General features: G+C 47.2%; 1 protein-coding gene across 6 annotated transcripts; it reads left to right on the top strand.

Annotated features, from left to right (window-relative positions):
* Positions 1–8: 8 nt before the first annotated feature.
* On the top strand, positions 9–19,462 carry kdm2ba (lysine (K)-specific demethylase 2Ba). 6 transcript variants are annotated; one of them, XM_077003310.1, is made up of 11 exons: positions 9–209; positions 448–504; positions 10,489–10,749; positions 11,177–11,320; positions 12,263–12,349; positions 13,365–13,682; positions 13,829–14,778; positions 16,408–16,571; positions 16,799–16,960; positions 17,051–17,269; positions 18,001–19,462. In XM_077003310.1, the coding sequence occupies exons 3-11, from the start codon at positions 10,519–10,521 to the stop codon at positions 18,180–18,182; spliced, it is 2,457 nt and encodes an 818-aa protein (XP_076859425.1). In that variant the 5' UTR covers positions 9–209; positions 448–504; positions 10,489–10,518; the 3' UTR covers positions 18,183–19,462. The 6 variants fall into 6 exon arrangements, with proteins under 6 accessions (XP_076859425.1, XP_076859426.1, XP_076859424.1 ...); XM_077003311.1 differs by having other exon boundaries at positions 10,492–10,749; XM_077003309.1 differs by lacking the exons at positions 9–209; positions 448–504 and adding an exon at positions 2,237–2,510 and having other exon boundaries at positions 13,365–13,664.
* Positions 19,463–19,491: the final 29 nt, after the last annotated feature.

Genomic DNA, 19,491 nt, shown 5'->3' on the forward strand with positions numbered 1-19,491 from the left:
TGTAGTCCTACGCGGCTGCGTAGGCGGTCCCCAGGCACGTGCAGGAAATGTAACTCTCCTAATCTTTAAGCCCGTCTGTCTCACGTCTGTCAAACTGATGAATGTTTTTGGAAGCCATACGTGACCCAGAGTGACAATGTCGAGTTTGGATATAACGCTCATGAGGAATAAACTGTTGTTCTTCATATAGGCTTCAAGTCCAGTAAAAGGTGAGTTATGCCTGAACAGAAACGCGTGACGCCGCTGTGTAAGTCAATAGTCGACGTAAAGATTTGTTATTTTATAATTCACTCTAATATTTTAAAAGTGTACATTGTTCTGATGAAGAAAATAAGATACTATCTTCTATGTCCTTGCTAGGTCCTCCTCTGTGTAATTCAGTATTCAGTACTATCCAGTGTACTTACATTCGCTAATAAGGGTTCATTAACTTCTGTTGTTTTGCAGGACGCTTGCTGACAATTATATTAATGATGTAGTAGAAGAAGGAGAAACCAGATTAAGGTATGAGCATAAAAGCCCATCAGTAAAACCTTAACACACACACACACTCGCTCTCTCACACACGCACGTTTATGTGTAGCTTTCCCATATTACTTTAGAAAACATTAAGACTAGAGTCACTGTGCATTACATAGTGTAGTCAGTGGTCATAACTGTGAGGGACGCCATGAATGTAGTCAGTGGTCATAACTGTGAGGGACGCTATGAGTGTAGTCAGTGGTCATAACTGTGAGGGACGCCATGAATGTAGTCAGTGGTCATAACTGTGAGGGACGCCATGAGTGTAGTCAGTGGTCATAACTGTAAGGTACACCATGAATGTAGTCAGTGGTCATAACTGTAACATATGCTATGAGTGTAGTCATTGGTCATAACTGTAACATACGCTATGAGTGTAGTCAGTTTTCATAACTGTAAGGTACGCCATGAGTATAGTCAGTTGTCATAACTGTAAGGTACACCATGAATGTAGTCAGTTGTCATAACTGTAAGGTAAACCATGAGTATAGTCAGTGGTCATAACAGCAAACACAGTATCACATTTCATAAATCTTTACAAACAGGCACACAAATGCAGTCCTCTCAGTATTTGAGGTTTAGTGTGTGCTGAACTAACATGCCCAGTAGCATGTGTGTGTGAACGAGTGTGTGTGAACGAGAGAGTGATGGAGAGATATGTTTAGTCCAGTCGCAGGTATGAACGAGAGAATGATGGAGAGATATCTTTGGTCCAGTCGCAGGTATGAACGAGAGAGTGATGGAGAGATATCTTTGGTCCAGGTGTTCATGGTGTGTTCACGGTTGAACACACTGCTGTCAGTCTATCCCCGACCTCTAACCCCTAACCCTAGATTTTGGTTATGGTTGAACACACTGCTGCCAGGTTGTTTCACTTATTTCTTCATATAGGAGGATTTTGCCTGTTCTCGTTCTAAATGTTCATTTTTACCACAAACACTGATGTGCTGTTTATGCAATATTCAAAGTTAATATGTAATTGAAAAAAAACTTAATATGTCTAATAAAAAAGACGAAGGCCATTGAGAATGTCTATGATAGGCATATTAAATAAGAAATGTATACTAATCAAAAGATTGAAAAAACCTGAATTTTGAGGACAGTAGTTGGGTTCTTTAAGTTGCTATGTTGATAATGCCTGCTCTGTTGATAATGCCTGCTCTGTTGATAATGCCTGCGGTGAGACAGGCAGATGGGCCTTGTAAATGTGACACTTTCAGCTCTTGTGATTCAAATGCCGGCACTCTTGGAGCCTCCCTCAGTGTTTCAGCCAGGTTCAGTGTTTCAGCCAGGTTCAGTGTTTCAGCCAGGTTCAGACTAACGCACACCGTGGTTCACACCTTCTACAGGAAACATTCTACATTTGTGGGAATGGAATTGTCCAAAGTTCAGAGCTCATCTCCAGGGCTGTATTAAACCTGCTCTTCTTAAATGAAAGAAGAGTTCTTCAGCTACAGAAAAGGAAACCCAGCCTCGCTATCACTTCCTGGGTTTAAGAGTGAACTGATCCAGACCCTCTCAATCACACACCGAGCATACGTACCTCTCGGGAAGAACTCTTGGCTGACCTGCTAATGTCAGGGGTTCCTTTGTGGAGAAGTGTTCTGCCCCTCCCCCTCCCTCCTGCCCCTCCCCCTGCCCCATGCCCCTCCCCCCTCCTCCCACACCCACAGCACAATGCACAGGCTTTGTGGGCCAGCCTGAAACTGGACGCCAACTAGCCTCTGATTGGCTGAGCTGAAGTCCCCTCTCCTTTCCTGGTGAATATGCATGAGCTAGCAGGCTGGTGTGTGCTCAGGCAGCTGCCTGTTTGGGAGAGAGAACACGAGCTAGCGAGAGAAAGAAACACGGGGAAAGGTTAGAGGGACGAGACGAGCACCACAGCCATGACAGTGTTGTGTTTGTGGGACTGGATATGAAACCAAACCACCATGGCCATGTCTCTGAGTGCAGACGATGAGGATTACGACTCTGACACAGCCGAACAGGTCAGCGCGTACACACACACACACACACACACACACACACACACACACACACACACACACACACACACACACACACACACACACTGTTCTCCCCCCCCCTCTCTCTCTCTCCCTCTCTCTCTTTCTCTCTCGCGCGCTCTCTCTCAGGTTTCCTTACTCATACCCCGTGCTTTTTAAACAATCAAAATGCCTGTCCTTCCCATGCTTATTTCTCTCTCTCTCTCTCTCTCACTCTCTTTCTCTTTCTCCCTCCTCTCTCTGGCTCCGTGTGCTCTGGGGTCGACTAGCTTGCAGTACATGGCCAGAGGAAATGGAGGCTACCCTAGAAAGGCTTTCTTTGTAGGAGAAGGGGAGTGTGATTGTAACTCAACCCCTCTCGGTGTTGTGTGTCTGTGGTGACTGTAACCGTGGAGCTGAGAACACTGTAGTTGTAGGGGAAAGCGCTCTCTCTCTCTTTCTCTTTCTCTTTCTCTCTCTTTCTTCCTTGTGCTAATGCTTCCTCATACCAGACTCGTGGTTGAGGTTTGACTGTTCGTCTCCTGTTTTGGTGCTGCTGAGTGTTGGATGACATGTCTGGCTTTGTTGTGAGCAGCGCTGGAGGTGTTGATGGTTCTGGTTCTGACGTGCACACACGAGCCGGCGTGGACTCCTCTCACGTGGCTGAGCTCACCTGTCCAGGAGCCTGTGTTCAATGGCTAGAGAATTGTGCAGCCATTCCGTCCCTATAAGCAATCGCTCTCAAAGATCACCCGAGAGCCTGTGTGTGGTTTGTGGGTGTGTAGGTGTGAAAACAAGATTATCTGCCCTGATGTCCTGCTGAACCCCCACCCCCCATCTCCCTTCTTGCCCTCCACCCCCTTGTGCCCCCCAGGTTTTCCTGTCTGGTGATTTGATGTGCTCGTAGAAACAGCTGTAGTGATTGTCTTTTAAACAGCGTGTACCAGTCATGCCACATCACTGCAGGCAGCACAGACAGAAACTCTAAAATGTTTTATTAGCACTTGTGTGCTCAGAGACACAGGGTAAGGTCCCTGAGACACAGTGTAAGGTCCCTGAGACACAGTGTAAGGTCCCTGAGACACAGTGTAAGGTCCCTGAGACACTGTGTAAGGTCCCTGAGACACTGTGTAAGGTCCCTGAGACACTGTGTAAGGTCCCTGAGACACTGTGTAAGGTCCCTGAGACACAGTGTAAGGTCCCAGAGACACTGTGTAAGCTCATTCTGCTAAAAGAATTGACTTGATCAGTGTTTGTTGTCATCAGTCATTTGATCTCTAGCACATTGTCCTTTACACCCAACCATAAACACACACTCTGATAGTTACACCTGCCCATGGACCCCAACTATGTCACACTTGTACTGTAGAGGCACAGCTACACAGCTGCTTGATGGTGGTCATGATGGTTGTGGCTGAAGTTCACCATTGGTGTGATTCACTCTAGGGTTGCTGTCTCTTGTGTTGGACGTCTCACTATCACTGATCCCAGAACAGCTGCAGTCTGTGGAGGTGGGATGTCCTATGACCAGAAGTGGACATTCTAACTTCAGAAAGTACAATTCCTTCTCATGATTTTATTCAAGCTTGCTGGATTTTCTCATTATTGCCAGGTAAAATTAAGACAATCAACACAATCCAGGAAGCCTGAGCAAAACCCTGGTGAGGACTTTTACTTTCTGAACCTGGAATGTCCACCTCTGCCTATGACCGGCTCTTTGGGCCTGCACGTGCTTTGCTGTACCTGGGTCAGTCAGTCATTTGGTCTTCAGCAGAGCCTTCTAGCCCTTCAGTGATGTTATGAACGTCTCTGAGAAGCTCTGCTCGGGCCCTGTGAGGAGCCAGAAGGAATTTGTCCAGTGTTTGTCCAACATTTATCAGCACGTGATGTTGCTTCTCTTTTGCTGGAGTGTTTTGCAGGCCCTCTTAAATAAATATTGATGAGTTTATGTGGAAAACAGATGTTTATTTCCACTTGAACTAGACTAAAAGGTTTTTAAATCATTGAAAGGTAATGAAATCAGTATTCAAAAGGTCTTAATAGGAATAAACGTGCTTACAACATTTTTATATAAAAAAGCACAAATAAATACTCTTCATCAGCAGGTCTATGTTGAAGCCGTCCAGCGGTCATGAGACAGGAAGTGCTGTAGTCTGGACGGTCTTCTCAGTCTTCCTGCCCTGTCCTCACTGATATTTATGTAAAATATGGTGATATATGTTCTGGGAAGCTCCTTCATTATGTCCAGGACAGCTGTGACTGTCCTGGACATAATGAAGGACTATGACTATGCTGTATACACTGTGATCGTGCTGTGTGGGATTTCTCTGTGCATATTGTGGTTCTGCTGTGTGTGATCTTGCTGTGCTGACACAGTGGTACAATCTGATGGGGTGGGGAGGCAATTCTGGGCCTCCCTCATGCCCCAGCAATCCAGCCTGGGGCAACAGGGCAAAAGTCCAGCAATTCTACAGACTATAATATAATGCGGTGTGTGTGCATGTGTGTTTGTGCATGCATGTTTGCGTGCATGTGTGTGATCTGGCTGTGCTGTTTGTAATGTGTGTGTGTGTGTGTGTGTGTGTGTGTGTGTGTGTGTGTGTGTGTGTGTGTGTGTGTGTGTGTGTGTGTGTGCGCTGCCAGGAGCAGTGGAAGGATGGTTTCTTTAAAGGCTTTGGCTACGGTCACCTTGGACATGGGAAACCTGTGAATTACTATAGATTATTATATTCAACAGCTAACCGCATTTTTAACAGATGTTCTTCTTTTAATCCCTGAGACGTTCTTACCTGAACAAGGGCGCCATATTCATGAATCGCAGCATTGAAACATAATTACGAACATGATTTACATTAATGGTCCATAAAATAATTCAGTTTTCATGCGCCGTCCTAGAAACTTAGACATATTACATATAGACACTTTACATTAGGGTGTGCAAATGATTTTATTTTAGTTCTTTTTTGAAGTCATGGCATGCACGTCTTTGAGCATGTGTGTTCTTGTGTACGTACGTCAGCGTACGTGGGCCGGTCAGATGCACAGGAGTAATGTCGAATACACTCAAAATCAGCCACATCAACATTCAGGAAAAACACACCACTGATTTTAATTAATCAGGTCGAGGTCCGTTTTTCACATTTTGCAAACGTTCTAGACTGGATGTCAAAACACACTTGCAGTGACCAGTTCTAATCCAAAATATAATGTATCATAATCTCATGAAATAATCTCATCAAATCAGACTCTGCGCAAGGCCCGTCCAAGTCACGAGATGAAACATCATCATCATCATCGGACACGAGACGTGTGTGTGTTTTGTGTGCGGTGTGGGACGTGTAGCTCACAAACGTGAGGAAGACATGGGCATGACTGCACCCTGGAAACAGTGGGAGCTACCTCGCTCCCCCGGGTCTCTGAACACGTGGACACTGTTCTTATTATCCGGGGAAGCGATTTTGGCGATGAAACATGTTTATTTATGAATTTCATTGGCCCCTGATCTCATAGAGGCGCTAATTTTTGCTTCACTGATTACCACACCTGGTGCTCTTTCCGTCTTTAGTATGGAGGAGATTGACTGTGCTGACATTCTAAAGTCAAACAGCTCATTTTCCTGCCCCTTTGCACTCAATATGCCCCTGCTTACATAAATTGTATCCTTACTGCTAAGTTACGAATGAAGTTCGTTCATGTATCTGCTCATATACACAGGACCTTCCTTTAGTTAAATGAAAGAGCAGGAGCACGTCTGCTAGCAGGTAACGTCCACACACAGAGCAAGTAGTGTGAAAATACTGTGTAGTAGTTGCTCTAAGTCAGTCAGGGTTTCTCTGAGCCTTCAGGGTTTCAGTGTTTCTTGCGTACATCTAATGTTGGGTAGCAGCTTAATCTCTGGTTATTGCTACACTGATGATGTAACCGAGATGCATAACTGGGGTGTTGGGTTGCGGTCCCTAGTGGAGAGAGAGTGTCGGGGAATGGAATGTTGTGTAGAATCCACTGCAGAATTCTCTAGTGCACTGGATTTCTCTGCAGTGCACTGGATTTTACATTTATGGCATTTAGCAGACGCTCTTATCCAGAGCGACTTACAAAAGTGCTTTGCATCTGATCACAATTTTCTCTGCAGTGCACTGAATTTCTCTGCATTCCACTGGATTTCTCTGCATTCCACTGGATTTCTCTGCAGTGCACTGCCCTATGTGGGTTGCTGACACATCTACTAATATTTCTCAGCTGTGTTATTGATATTAATCTGAGCACAGAGACCAAATATTTTTAGATGCTGAGTTTATGTGCACATCTGCATCTGGTTTACCAAAGTCTCCACAAACAAAATAATCTAAATAATAAAATCTTGTGAAAAGGTAATGATGCACGTGTTTGGAAACCATTTGTATGGATCATGTTTGGAACACATCTGTCTGCATCGTGTCTGTGTGGATCATGTATGGGTTGTATTTGTATGGATAATTTCTGTATGGATCATGTCTGTATGGATTGTGTCTATATGGATCGTGTATGGATTATGTCTATAGATCATGTCTGTATGGATCATGTCTGTATGGATCGTGCATATTGTGTATGGATTGTGTATGGGTCATGTTTGTATGGATCATGTGTGTATGGATTGTGTCTGTATGGACCTTGTATAGATTGTGTCTGTATTGATCATGTCCATATGGATCGTGTATGGATCATGTCTGTATGGATTGTGTCTATATAGATCGTGTCTGTATGGATTGTGGACTTTGAGGGAGCAGTTTGACTTGAACTTTTATCCTTTTCTTGTAAATAATGTGGTTTGAATTGTGAGGAAGCAGGTTTGGTAACAGCCCGAACAGATCTGCAGTCTATTCTCAGGGTGCAGAAATATCCTCTGATCTTCTGGGAACAATTTCTAAGTGAGACAGTATCAATGAACATACTGCCTTAACCTTGACATAATGTAGTTTTGAATCAGTAAGTGTATTTCATGGTTTTAGTCCGGTCAGTGGTCAGCATTCTTCACTTTATTTCACTACAATCAGCCCCTGAAGACTGCTCACTAAACTAAAGACTCTTGGAATAAGTCATGTATTATTATGCTGCGTTCTGGACTGTCTCTCCTGCAGACTCAGTCCTGGATAAGTGAGACCACACCTTCACCTCTCACCGTCAGTACAGAACTTGGTTAGACCAAACTGTGATCCATTACATCACTGCTACTGTTGCACACCTGACCTTGTGACCTCAGTGTACTGTTCACTCCTACTTTACATACTAAACCAGTCGCCCCCGTCTGCACCTTTACTGGTACTGTAGTCTGTACTTTCACTGGTACTGTAGTCTGTACTTTCACTGGTACTGTAGTCTGTACTTTCAGCTGGAGTATCAACTCTCAGCCAGACCCTCCAGAAAGTCACGATGTTGCGATTTGCAACTTCAAGCAAACCCCGCGAATTCAGGGCGGTGTTGCAACTTCAGCCAATCACCGCAACTTTCCCGCAAATTTGACCAATCACTGATGTCGTCTTGATGTGACGTCGACAAACTCCCGCCTTACTTCCGTATATACGTTCAAGAGGAACAGACTGAAAGCAGCATGAGCGACGAAAATAACGGCAAAAAGATCGGGAAAAGCAGTATCCCGGTACACTACATGAAAGCGGGGATAAACTGTCCAGATCCGGCCCGCGAATTGATTATCTATGGCCCCCTGGATGATATTTAATTACTATTAGAACCGCCCGATGGTGTTTTGCACGCACGAACACTACATTCCCCATAATGCAACGGTAGCCCGCGAAGTCACTACAGCGCACGCAAGCGGCGAGGGTCTGAGATAAAGTTTAAAGTCAGAGATAACGTTTATTTATCTCTGATCCATATCTATGAGTTACTAGTTCGCTCTGGCGCCAACCACTGGCGATCGATCTCGATATAATACTTAATTTGTGTCCATTTTTTACAGGCCGCCCGGTAACAACTTACGTTCGCTAACCCCTCCAAGTTCAAATCTCACTCCAAGCGATCTTGAAAAGTTGGCAACCCTGAATAAATAGGTAAATAGATAATTAAAATGGACTACTAAATAGAGGAAACCATACAACATTTACTCCCTATTGCAATGTACTCACAAAAAAGCAAAAACACACCGCAACTTCCATCGCAATTTTTTTGAAAAACACCCGCAACATCAAACATTTTAGCCCACAACAATCACAAAAAAGGCCCACGAAATCCTGGTGGGGCTGCTCAGCTGCACACCTGCTTGTGTGTGTCAATAATCTATGTATACGACTTAAGAACATTGTTCCTTATACAGTGTAGCACCATCTGCCCTGATACAGCTACACCCACCATCTGCCCTGATACAGCTACACCCACCATCTGCCCTGATACAGCTACACCCACCATCTGCCCTGGTACAGCTACACCCACCATCTGCCCTAATACAGCTACACCCACCATCCCCTCTGATACAGCTACACCCACCATCTGCCCTGGTACAGCTACACCCACCATCTGCCCTGGTACAGCTACACCCACCATCCTCCCTGATACAGCTACACCCACCATCTGCCCTGGTACAGCTACACCCACCATCCTCCCTGATACAGCTACACCCACCATCCCTCCTTATACAGCTACACCTGATACAGCTACACCCACCATCCTCCCTGATACAGCTACACCCTGTTACAGCTACACCCACCATCCTCCCTGATACAGCTACACCCACCATCCCTCCTGCTCTCTTTCCTGCTCTCCACTTTTTCATTAATTTCATTTACACTGCCAAGTGCATGGGACTGGTGTGTTGCCATGGCAACCCTGTTTGCTGAAGCACCGACTTCTCCGTCTCTCACTGGTTTAGTGTGTGTGACTACAGAACTGGAGAATGATGATGGGAAGGTGGGGATGATGATGATGAATACAGGTTGGCTTCAAAGCTCTACTCCGTGTGTGTGTGTGTGTGTGTGTGTGTGTGTGTGTGTGTGTGTGTGTGTGTGTGTTTAATATGTGGTCTTCTGCTCTCTGCAGAAATAGACACAGCTCTCTGCTGGTCCTGAGCTTATACTGTGATATTTCATACATTTATTTCATTCCCCATTTTGATCTTTTATCCATCCCGGAGCCCCGAGGTGCCTTACTGATGTGAAAACAGGGCATTACTGCTGTCAGAACGGTGCTCCATACACCATGATGAAGATAAGGAAGATGGTGGTGGTGATGGTGATAGTGGTGACAGTGATAATGCGGAGGTAATAATGTGCAGAGGTGCAGATATCAGCTGATCTACTGAAACCACAGCAGATGTGGGAGGGGCCTGCTGGCCCTCTTACTCAACAGCTAACCGCATTTTGAACAGGCCACATCCAGACCTGTTAGGTAGGAGGCTGGGGACGCACCTTCCTCCACTTTCTTTTGCTTTCTAGTTGTGTTTTTGTTCTTTAACGCTGCTGACGTGTGCAATGTAGGGTGAGGGGTGAGGGGTGAGGGGTGAGGTGCGTGTGGAGTGAAGGGTGAGGTGCGTGTGGAGTGAAGGGTGAGGTGCATGAGGGGTGAGGTGCATGTGGGGTGTGTGGAGTGAGGGGCGGGGGGCGTGAGGGGCGGGGGGCAGCATGTGCCTGGACTGCACATGCTGGGTTGGTTTTGGGTCTGGTGTTGGTTCTGGTTCTGGTTCTGGGTCTGGCCCAGTGCTGACGTAACCACACAAACATGTCGGAGGAGAGAATGTGCTGGCAGTATTGTTTTGTTTCCCTGCTCAGTCCTTCAGCTTGTGGCTTCAGAGACGCAAGAAGGAGAGAAGTGGGCAGAGAAACAGTCTGCATGTTTGTACTGAAAATTGGACTGAACACTCCCTCTCTCTCCCCCTCTCCCCCCCCTCTCCCCCCCCCCCCTCTCTCTCTCCCCCCCCCCCCTCTCTCTCCCCCCCTCTCTCCCTCTCTCTCCCTCGCTCTCTCTCTTTCCCTGTCTCTGGCCCTGACCATAGCAGCGGCCAGCCAATCGGCCCAAACCCAAAATGGCTGCCACAGCAACAGCATCCGTGGCAACCACGTCGTCCACAGCAACGGCCGTCAAGCTCCCATCGAACCGGAGTTCTTCTGGGGCACGGCGCAGACGCACGCGGTGTCGGAAGTGTGAGGCGTGTGTGCGGACGGAGTGTGGCGAGTGTCACTTCTGCAAGGACATGAAGAAGTTCGGAGGCCCAGGGCGCATGAAGCAGTCCTGCATTATGAGGCAGTGCATTGCTGTAAGAACACACACACACACACACACGCACACACACACATGCACACATACCCACAGTTACATCAAGCAGTATGAGGTAATGCTTGACTGTAAATAACACGTGCTCACAGTACATGCACACACACAACACAACACACATTCAGTTCAACAAACGTCCTTACAGGGATACACAAACTTGTAATCATTAGGGCAGCTGCTACTGACACACACTCTTCAGGACACCATCTTACACTATTTTTGTTTGGTGTCGATACTGTCTCAAATTGTCCCTAATGTTCATATATATGTATATATAATGGTCATACATCATAATGTCATACTGTTCATTTAATTACATTTTTTGTGTGTGTGTGTGTGTGTGTGTGTGTGTGTGTGTGTGTGTGTGTGTGTGTGTGTGTGTGTGTGTGTGTGTGTGTGTGTGTGTGCAGCCGGTATTACCACACACGGCAGTGTGTGTGGTGTGTGGTGAGGCTGGTAAGGAGGACACTCTGGACGATGAAGAGGAGAAGTTTAATGCCATGTTAATGGAGTGCTCCATCTGCAATGAGATTGTTCACCCCAACTGCCTCAAGGTCAGAAAAATCTCCCTCTGACCTCTGACCTCTGCACCAAATGTCATTCTACTCCAACTTAGTCTCTGGCTCTAAGTTGAATATTCACACACTTATACATACATGTACACACACATGACCATCATTCACACGTGAACACACAAGCACCCATACACACGCTCATACACACATGCACCCATGCACACGCTCATACATACATGAATACACGCTCATTTACATGTGAACACACATGAACACGCTCATTCACACGTGAACACACATGAACCTACACTCATTCACACGTGAACACACACTCATTCACATGTGAACACACATGAACCCACACTCATTCACACGTGAACACACGCTCATTCACACGTGAACACACGCTCATTCACACGTGAACACACATGAACACGCTCATTCACATGTGAACACACATGAACCCACCCTCATTCACACGTGAACACACATGAACCCACGCTCATTCACACGTGAACACACATGAACACGCTCATTCACACGTGAACACACATGAACACGCTCATTCACATGTGAACACACATGAACCCACCCTCATTCACACATGAACACACGTGAACCCACACTCATTCACACGTGAACACGCTCATTCACACGTGAACACACATGAACACGCTCATTCACACGTGAACACACATGAACCCACACTCATTGACACGCTCATTCACACGTGAACACGCTCATTCACACGTGAACACACTCATTCACACGTGAACACACACACAGGCGGTTCCCTCTGTGTCAGTTCCTCCTTCAAGAGCTGGCGGAGGAGGGCGGAGCATTCTCACCCCACTCTCCAGAGCAGATCCTCTCAGTGCTAAACCACCTACTGGCTGTATGAAACAGGAAAAACAACCTGACAGACAAACAGTCTCTTACCCCCATCTATCTCTCCACTCTCTGTCTGTCTGTCTATCCCAGGTTAAGGACGCGGCTGGAGTTGTTAACGATGAGCTGCCCAACTGCTGGGAATGTCCCAAATGCAACTACGCTGGCAAGACAGGGAAAGTGAGTTTCAGACGAATGCATGCACGATTATTCCCACAACAGCCACGCACGATGGTGTTTGTGTGTGTGTGTGTGTGTGTGTGTGTGTGTGTGTGTGTGCGAGTGTGTGTGAGCTGATGGCTCATGATGTCTCATGACTTACAATTACATTTTTCTTCTTCTTATTATTATTATTTTTAACATTAATAATGTTATTTTGAAATCATTGAGCTGAGTTAGTGAGCAGGGGCAGTGAGCTGCGTCAGTGAGTTGTGCAAGTGAGATGCACTCGTGAGCTGTGCTAGTGAGTTGGGTTAGTGAGCTGCACCAGTGAGTTGGGTTAGCTCGGGCTAGTGAGCTCGGTTAGTGAGCTTCACTAGTGAGTTCGGTTAGTGAGCTTCACTAGTGAGTTCGGTTAGTGAGCTTCACTAGTGAGTTCGGTTAGTGAGCTTCACTAGTGAGTTCGGTTAGTGAGCTTCACTAGTGAGCTTCACTAGTGAGCTCGGTTAGTGAGCCATGCTAGTGAGCTGGGTTAGTGAGCCGTGCTAGTGAACTGGCCTAGTGAGCAGGGTAAGTGAGTTGCGCTAGTGAGCTGTGATAGTGATCTGGGTTAGTGAGCTGCACTAGTAAACTGGGTTAGTGAGCTGGCCTGGTGAGTAGGGTTAGTGAGCTGCGCTAGTGAGCTGGATTAGTGAGGTGCGTTAGTGAGCTGCACTAGTGAGCTGGGTTAGTGAACTGACAGCTGGGATGTTTCACTGGGTTCTGGGTGGCTGTTAACTGGTTATCCATGACTGGGAAACAGCAGCATTCTTAAACAGTAGGTCCTATCCAGTTGCATAACTCTGTGATGTTTAAGTCTAGATTATTATCTAAAAATGTAAACTTCGTAATATGACCAAAATTATTAAATGAATGAGCGGTATCCTGCTATGAAGTGTGTCAGGTGGTCATAATGATATTTCTACTACTATAAGTTGAATGGTCAGGTGCATAGTGGTCATAAGGTATAAAGTCTTGTCTGTATTTTTGCCTCTTGGCCTGTAAGCAAAAACGAGGTCCAGGGTTCAAGTACGCCTCCAACCTGCCGGGCTCCCTGCTGAGGGAGCAGCGAGGAGGTCGTGAGGGGCGCGATGAGGTGGAGCAGGCTGCCGTCGCCGCGGCAGCAGCTCGGAGGAAGAGCGAGAGGGACGACGCCCCCAGACCGTCCCCCGAGGAGCCGGTGGCACGCCTCCCCCCACCGCTCACCGCCAGGGACCCGCCCAGACCACGCCCTGATGTGCCCAACTTCCTCAGGAAGAAGAAAAAGCTATTTGATGATGATGAAGAGGAAGATGAGGCTAGTGCTAAGAAGAAGGTTACTAACCCCGTATCCTGTCCCGAGTGTAATGTTTTAATTCTAGATGGAATCGGTCAGATGGAAAAGACTAATTGCTGCCATGTCTGAGATTCGTGCTGTGTCATTATTAGTTATTTAAGTTCAATCGTGTTGTTCTGTCTCAGCTCAAGAGGCCCTGGAGGTCTGAGGAGCCCTTCATCCCCCTGATGAAGACCGAGGAGGAGGAGCTGGAGGAGGAGCAAGAGGAGGAGACTAAACAGTCGCCCCACCTCCTCACCAAAAAGGAGGAGGAGACTAAACAGTCGCCCCGCCTCTTCACCAAGAAGGAGTTGAGCTCTGTCCGAAAACAGGAAGAACACGAACAAGAGAAAGATGAGGAGGAGGAGGAGGAGGAAGAGGAGGAGGAGGAAGAGGAGGGCGTAGCCCAGCCTGCGTGCGAGAGCAGCCCCGTGCAGAGGAGCCTGCCGCTGTGCGTGGAGAGCGACACGTCGCAGTGCAGCTCGCCCAGGGCGGGGCCGAGCAGCGAGGGCAGCGAGGGGCAGGAGAGGGTGCCCCGGGTGCGGGCACGCAGACCCCGCCACCGCGCGCCCAGGTGCCCGCTCAGCAGCGAGCTCAGCAAGCAGCTGAACCTGGAGATCCGCCGCACCGAACACTCGCTGGCCAACGAGAACCAGCAGCCGCGGAAGAGCGAACCCGAGGACAGCGAGAACGAGGAGCCCAAGAGAAGCTTCCGGAACGGGACGCCGGGGGGAGGGGCGGTGCTTGGGGGCGAGGGGGGCGGGGCCGGCGGGGAGAGGCCGCACCTGCGCGCGCGGGAGATGAACGGCACGGCCTGGGAGCTGCGCCACTTCTACCCGGCCCAGATCACCCCGCTGGGTTTGAACCGCAGCACGCCCACCCTGCGCCCGCCCCCCACACGCTCTCCGCCCAAGTGCGTGCAGATGGAGCGGCACGTGATCCGGCCCCCGCCCATTTGCCCTCCGCCGGATAGGCTGCCGCTGGCTGATGGGCGGAACCACGCGGCTCAGCGGGAGCTCTGGTTGGCTATCTTCAGTTACCTGAGCCACCGAGAGCTGTGCGTGTGCATGCGTGTGTGCCGGACCTGGAACCGCTGGTGAGAGAGCACACACACACACTAACTACACACACTAACTACACACAGTAACTACACACACCAACTACACACACACCAACTACACACACACCATCTACACACACCAACTACACACACACTAACTACACACACCAACTACACACACACCAACTACACACACACCAACTACACACACACTAACTACACACACACCAACTACACACACACCAACTACACACACACCAACTACACACACACCAACTACACACACACCATCTACACACACACTAACTACACACACCAACTACACACACACCAACTACACACACACCAACTACACACACACCAACTACACACACACCATCTACACACACCAAGTACACACACACTAACTACACACACTAACTACACACATCTACACACACCAACTACAACTACACACACACCAACTACACACACACCAACTACACACACACCAACTACACACACACACTAGACACAACATCTACACACACTAACTACACACACTAACTACACACACCAACTACACACACCATCTACACACAACATCTACACACACTAACTACACACACCAACTACACACACTGAACTATGATATTAATATTTATCCACTCGTTCTTGTCCAACATGAAAATTCATTGAACCTGTCAACAAACTTCAAACAAGATGAAAGAAACTAATCAACATTGCATACAGTCATGCACGAAAGTATTCATACCCCTGGCAAATTTTGACTTAAATTTACTTTTATTTAACCAGAAATTATATTTTTGACTGTAAGTGACAGGCATCTCCCAGGAGATAATACAATGATGTACAAGAGGCATCATTGTGGGGGAAAAAAAAAATCTAAACATCATGTGTCTAGATACAAGGTGTGTCCACCCTTATAGGGGCGCTCAAGCACCCCTAAATTGAGACCCAGTACCCTTAAAAATAAGAGTAAAATGTAATTTTTGTAACAGACATTAGTCTCTACAAAGCTATAGTAAAGAGTCTGCTAAGAAAACACTATTTAACTCACCAAATAATGGTTCACAGATTATGGTTAATAGATATTCTCATTTTAAAGCAGTGAGTAATACAAGTGAGCAGTTGTGTTCTAGTATATTTATATGAAGTATACATGTATGCTCTATATCTCATATTTATATGAAGTATACATGTATGCTCTATCTCTCATATTTATATGAAGTATACATGTATGCTCTATTTCATATTTATATGAACTATACATGTATGCTCTATATCTCATATTTATATGAAGTATACATGTATGCTCTATCTCTCATATTTATATGAAGTATACATGTATGCTCTATCTCTCATATTTATATGAAGTATACATGTATGCTCTATATCTCTCCACATTAGCGTCCACCATGTTTTTTTTGGTGTTTGAATCGAACCGTGATGTTTGTGTACCGTTACACCCCTACTGACTACACACATTAGTTACAAACGCTAACCAGGTTGCACTATGACATGATAGTACAAACTTCATTATGAACCATTGTATCATAATCACTGTTATGCTTATGAGATGAAAACTCCCTATATATAAATTCCTATATATTCATATTATTAACTGTCCATGAACGTGTGTGTGTGTGTGTGTGTGTGTGTCAGGTGCTGTGATAAGCGTCTGTGGACCCGTGTTGAGTTGAGCCGCTGTAAGTCCATCACTCCCCTGATGTTGAGTGGGATCATCCGGAGACAGCCCATCACACTGGACCTCAGCTGGACCAACGTCTCCAAAAAACAGCTCAGCTGGCTCCTCAACCGACTGCCAGGTCAGTGTGTGTGTGTGTGTGTGTGTGTGTGTGTGTGTGTGTGTGTGTGGGTATCGGTTTGTGGGTATGGGTGTGTGTGTGCGTGTGTGTGTATCTGTGGACATCATTTATATAAGCTCAGCAGATGAGCATATCTGATCCTGGTGTATGCCCTTGCGTCTCTGTGTGTGCATGTCTGTGTCTGTACGTGCATTTCTGTGTGTGTGTGTGTGTGTGTGTGTGTTTAGGGCTCCGGGTCTTGCTCCTGTCTGGTTGTTCCTGGGCTGCTGTGTCGGCTCTGTGTACCTCCAGCTGTCCCCTCCTCCGCACGCTGGACCTGCAGTGGGTCGAAGGCCTGAAAGACCCCCAGATGAGGGACCTGCTGTCTCCTCCTACAGATAACAGGCCAGGTAACCCACACACACACACACACACACGTGTCTACAGTCCCTACCTACAGACCATATGCCTCATGTGTAATCCTGTGTGTGCTCCTGCAGGTCAGATAGACACGCGCAGTAAACTGCGCAACGTGCTGGACCTGTGTCTGGCTGGGCTGGACATTACAGACAGCTCCCTGCGTCTCATCATTAAGAACATGCCCCTGCTCACACGCCTCAACCTCAGCTACTGCAACCACATCAACGATCAGTCCGTCAACCTGCTGACAGCTGCAGGAACCACCACCCGCGACTCCCTCACCCACATCAACCTGTCAGGTAAACACCACCCACCCCACCTCAATCTCCTCCTCAATCTCCTCCTCACACCCACCTCACTCTCTTCCTCACTCTCCACCTCACTCTCCTCACACCCACCTCGCTCTCCACCTCGCTCTCCTCCTCACTCTCACCTCGCTCTCCTCCTCACTCTCACCTCACTCTCCTCCTCACTCTCCACCTCACTCTCCTCCTCACTCTCACCTCACTCTCCTCCTCACTCTCACCTCACTCTCACCTCACTCTACTCCTCACTCTCACCTCACTCTCACCTCACTCTCCTCCTCACTCTCCTCCTCACTCTCCACCTCACTCTCCTCCTCACTCTCACCTCACTCTCCTCCTCACACCCACCTCACTCTCCTCACTCCCACCTAAATCTCCTTCTCACTCCTACCTCACTCCCACCTCACTCGCCTTCACTCCTACCTCACTCTCCACCTCACTCTCTTCCTCACTCTCCTCTTCACTCTCTTCCTCACTCCCACCTCAATCTCCTTCTCACTCCTTCCTCACTCTCCTCCTCACTCTCCTCTTCACTCTCTTCCTCACTCCCACCTCAATCTCCTTCTCACTCCTTCCTCACTCTCCACCTCACTCTCCTCTTCACTCTCCTCCTCACTCCCACCTCACTCTCTCCTCATCAGCACTTGGGACTTTACACACTTTACCCAACGCTGTGCTCACAGTGTAGTTATCTGAGTTTGGTGTGTGGTGTGTTTCCCCCTCAGTGTGTAACCGGGTGACAGATCTGTCTCTCAGCTACTTCAAGCGCTGTGCCAGCGTGTGCTGCATCGACCTGCGCTACTGCAGACAGGTGAGCCGGCAGGCCTGCGAGCGCTTCATCGCAGAGATGTCCGTCAGCGTCTCCTTCGGACTACGCGAGGACAAACTGCTGCAGAAACTCTGCTAGCCATCACACACACCGCAACTCATCACACACACGCATGCTCATGAGTGCAAACAAAACGATACTATCTATCAGGAGATGGAAGACTGAGAAATGGTTCTGGAAAAGAAGCATGCTTGAAGATCCTTTTTGATCGGCACTGTGAGATCTGCTCCTGCTCTGGCCCACCGACTGATGGGCAGTACTGTACTGATGGACAGACTGATGGGCAGTACTGTACTGATGGACAGACTGATGGGCAGTACTGGACTGATGGATGTTATCTGTGAAAAGGTGCTGTGAAACTGTCTATATAACTTTAGTACAAGATGTATTTAAAGCAAGGAGGTTGGCAGAGGTTACACACACGCACACACACACACACACACACACACACCTTTCCTGCTCCACCACACAGAGAAAGCACATTATTATTTGTTATCAAAAAACTAAATCTTAAAAAAAAGACTGTACAAATAATGTATCTATTCAGAATTGTGTTACTTCTTTTCAGTAACTGCATAGATCTGTTTTTGGTGGAATTTTTGTTTTTTACATGATGGTTTTTTAATCTTGTGTTTGTGTTCAGTATTGGCTTCATCATTCTGATCAGCATCGTCATTCTGTTCACGTGATCTCAGCCCCAGGGCCCAGGGGCAGGTGATCACATCTGCTTCAGGGCCCAGGGGTAGGTGATCATCTCAGCCCCAGGGGCAGGTGATATTCTCTGCTCCAGGGCCCTGGGGCAGGTAATCATCTCTGGCCCAGGGCCCAGGGGCAGGTGATGCTAAGCAGGTGTCATATTTCCTGTGTTCTGTTCTGACCACTCGGTTCACTGGTCTCTACCTTGCCCTGATGATCCATAACTCTTCTGAGCTGAACACACATATCCAGTTTCCTTTGAGGTTTGGTGTGAAGAAGGAATATATACAGGTGGAATTCTGCCCAAGAACAAGAAACAAATATTATTTATGATTACCTTTATTACTTTCATGGGCTACTTCATGAATGTTTTTGTAAGGAATCCATCAGAACGATGCAATACTTGTGGCTACTTCCAGACGCATCGGCTTTGCTAATCTTACACAGTATTTGTGTTCATGAAGTTATCAGGTGTGGGTTCTGACCACCATGATTATTGTAGCTGTGATGGCGTGATGTGGTTATGGCACTGTTGCCATGGCACCGAGTGCAGTCTCAGGATTGTCTGTGGGTTCCATGTGGTCCAAGGTGTTTGCCAACTCTTAACACTTTATGTAAATTCAGCTATTTATATTTGTATGTAATAAAAAACAGAAAATCCTCCAACTTGTTTGTGTACTATTTTAAGAAC

Source organism: Brachyhypopomus gauderio, chromosome 4, assembly GCF_052324685.1.
Source record: "Brachyhypopomus gauderio isolate BG-103 chromosome 4, BGAUD_0.2, whole genome shotgun sequence".
In the NCBI taxonomy this organism is placed as follows: Eukaryota; Metazoa; Chordata; class Actinopteri; order Gymnotiformes; family Hypopomidae; genus Brachyhypopomus; species Brachyhypopomus gauderio.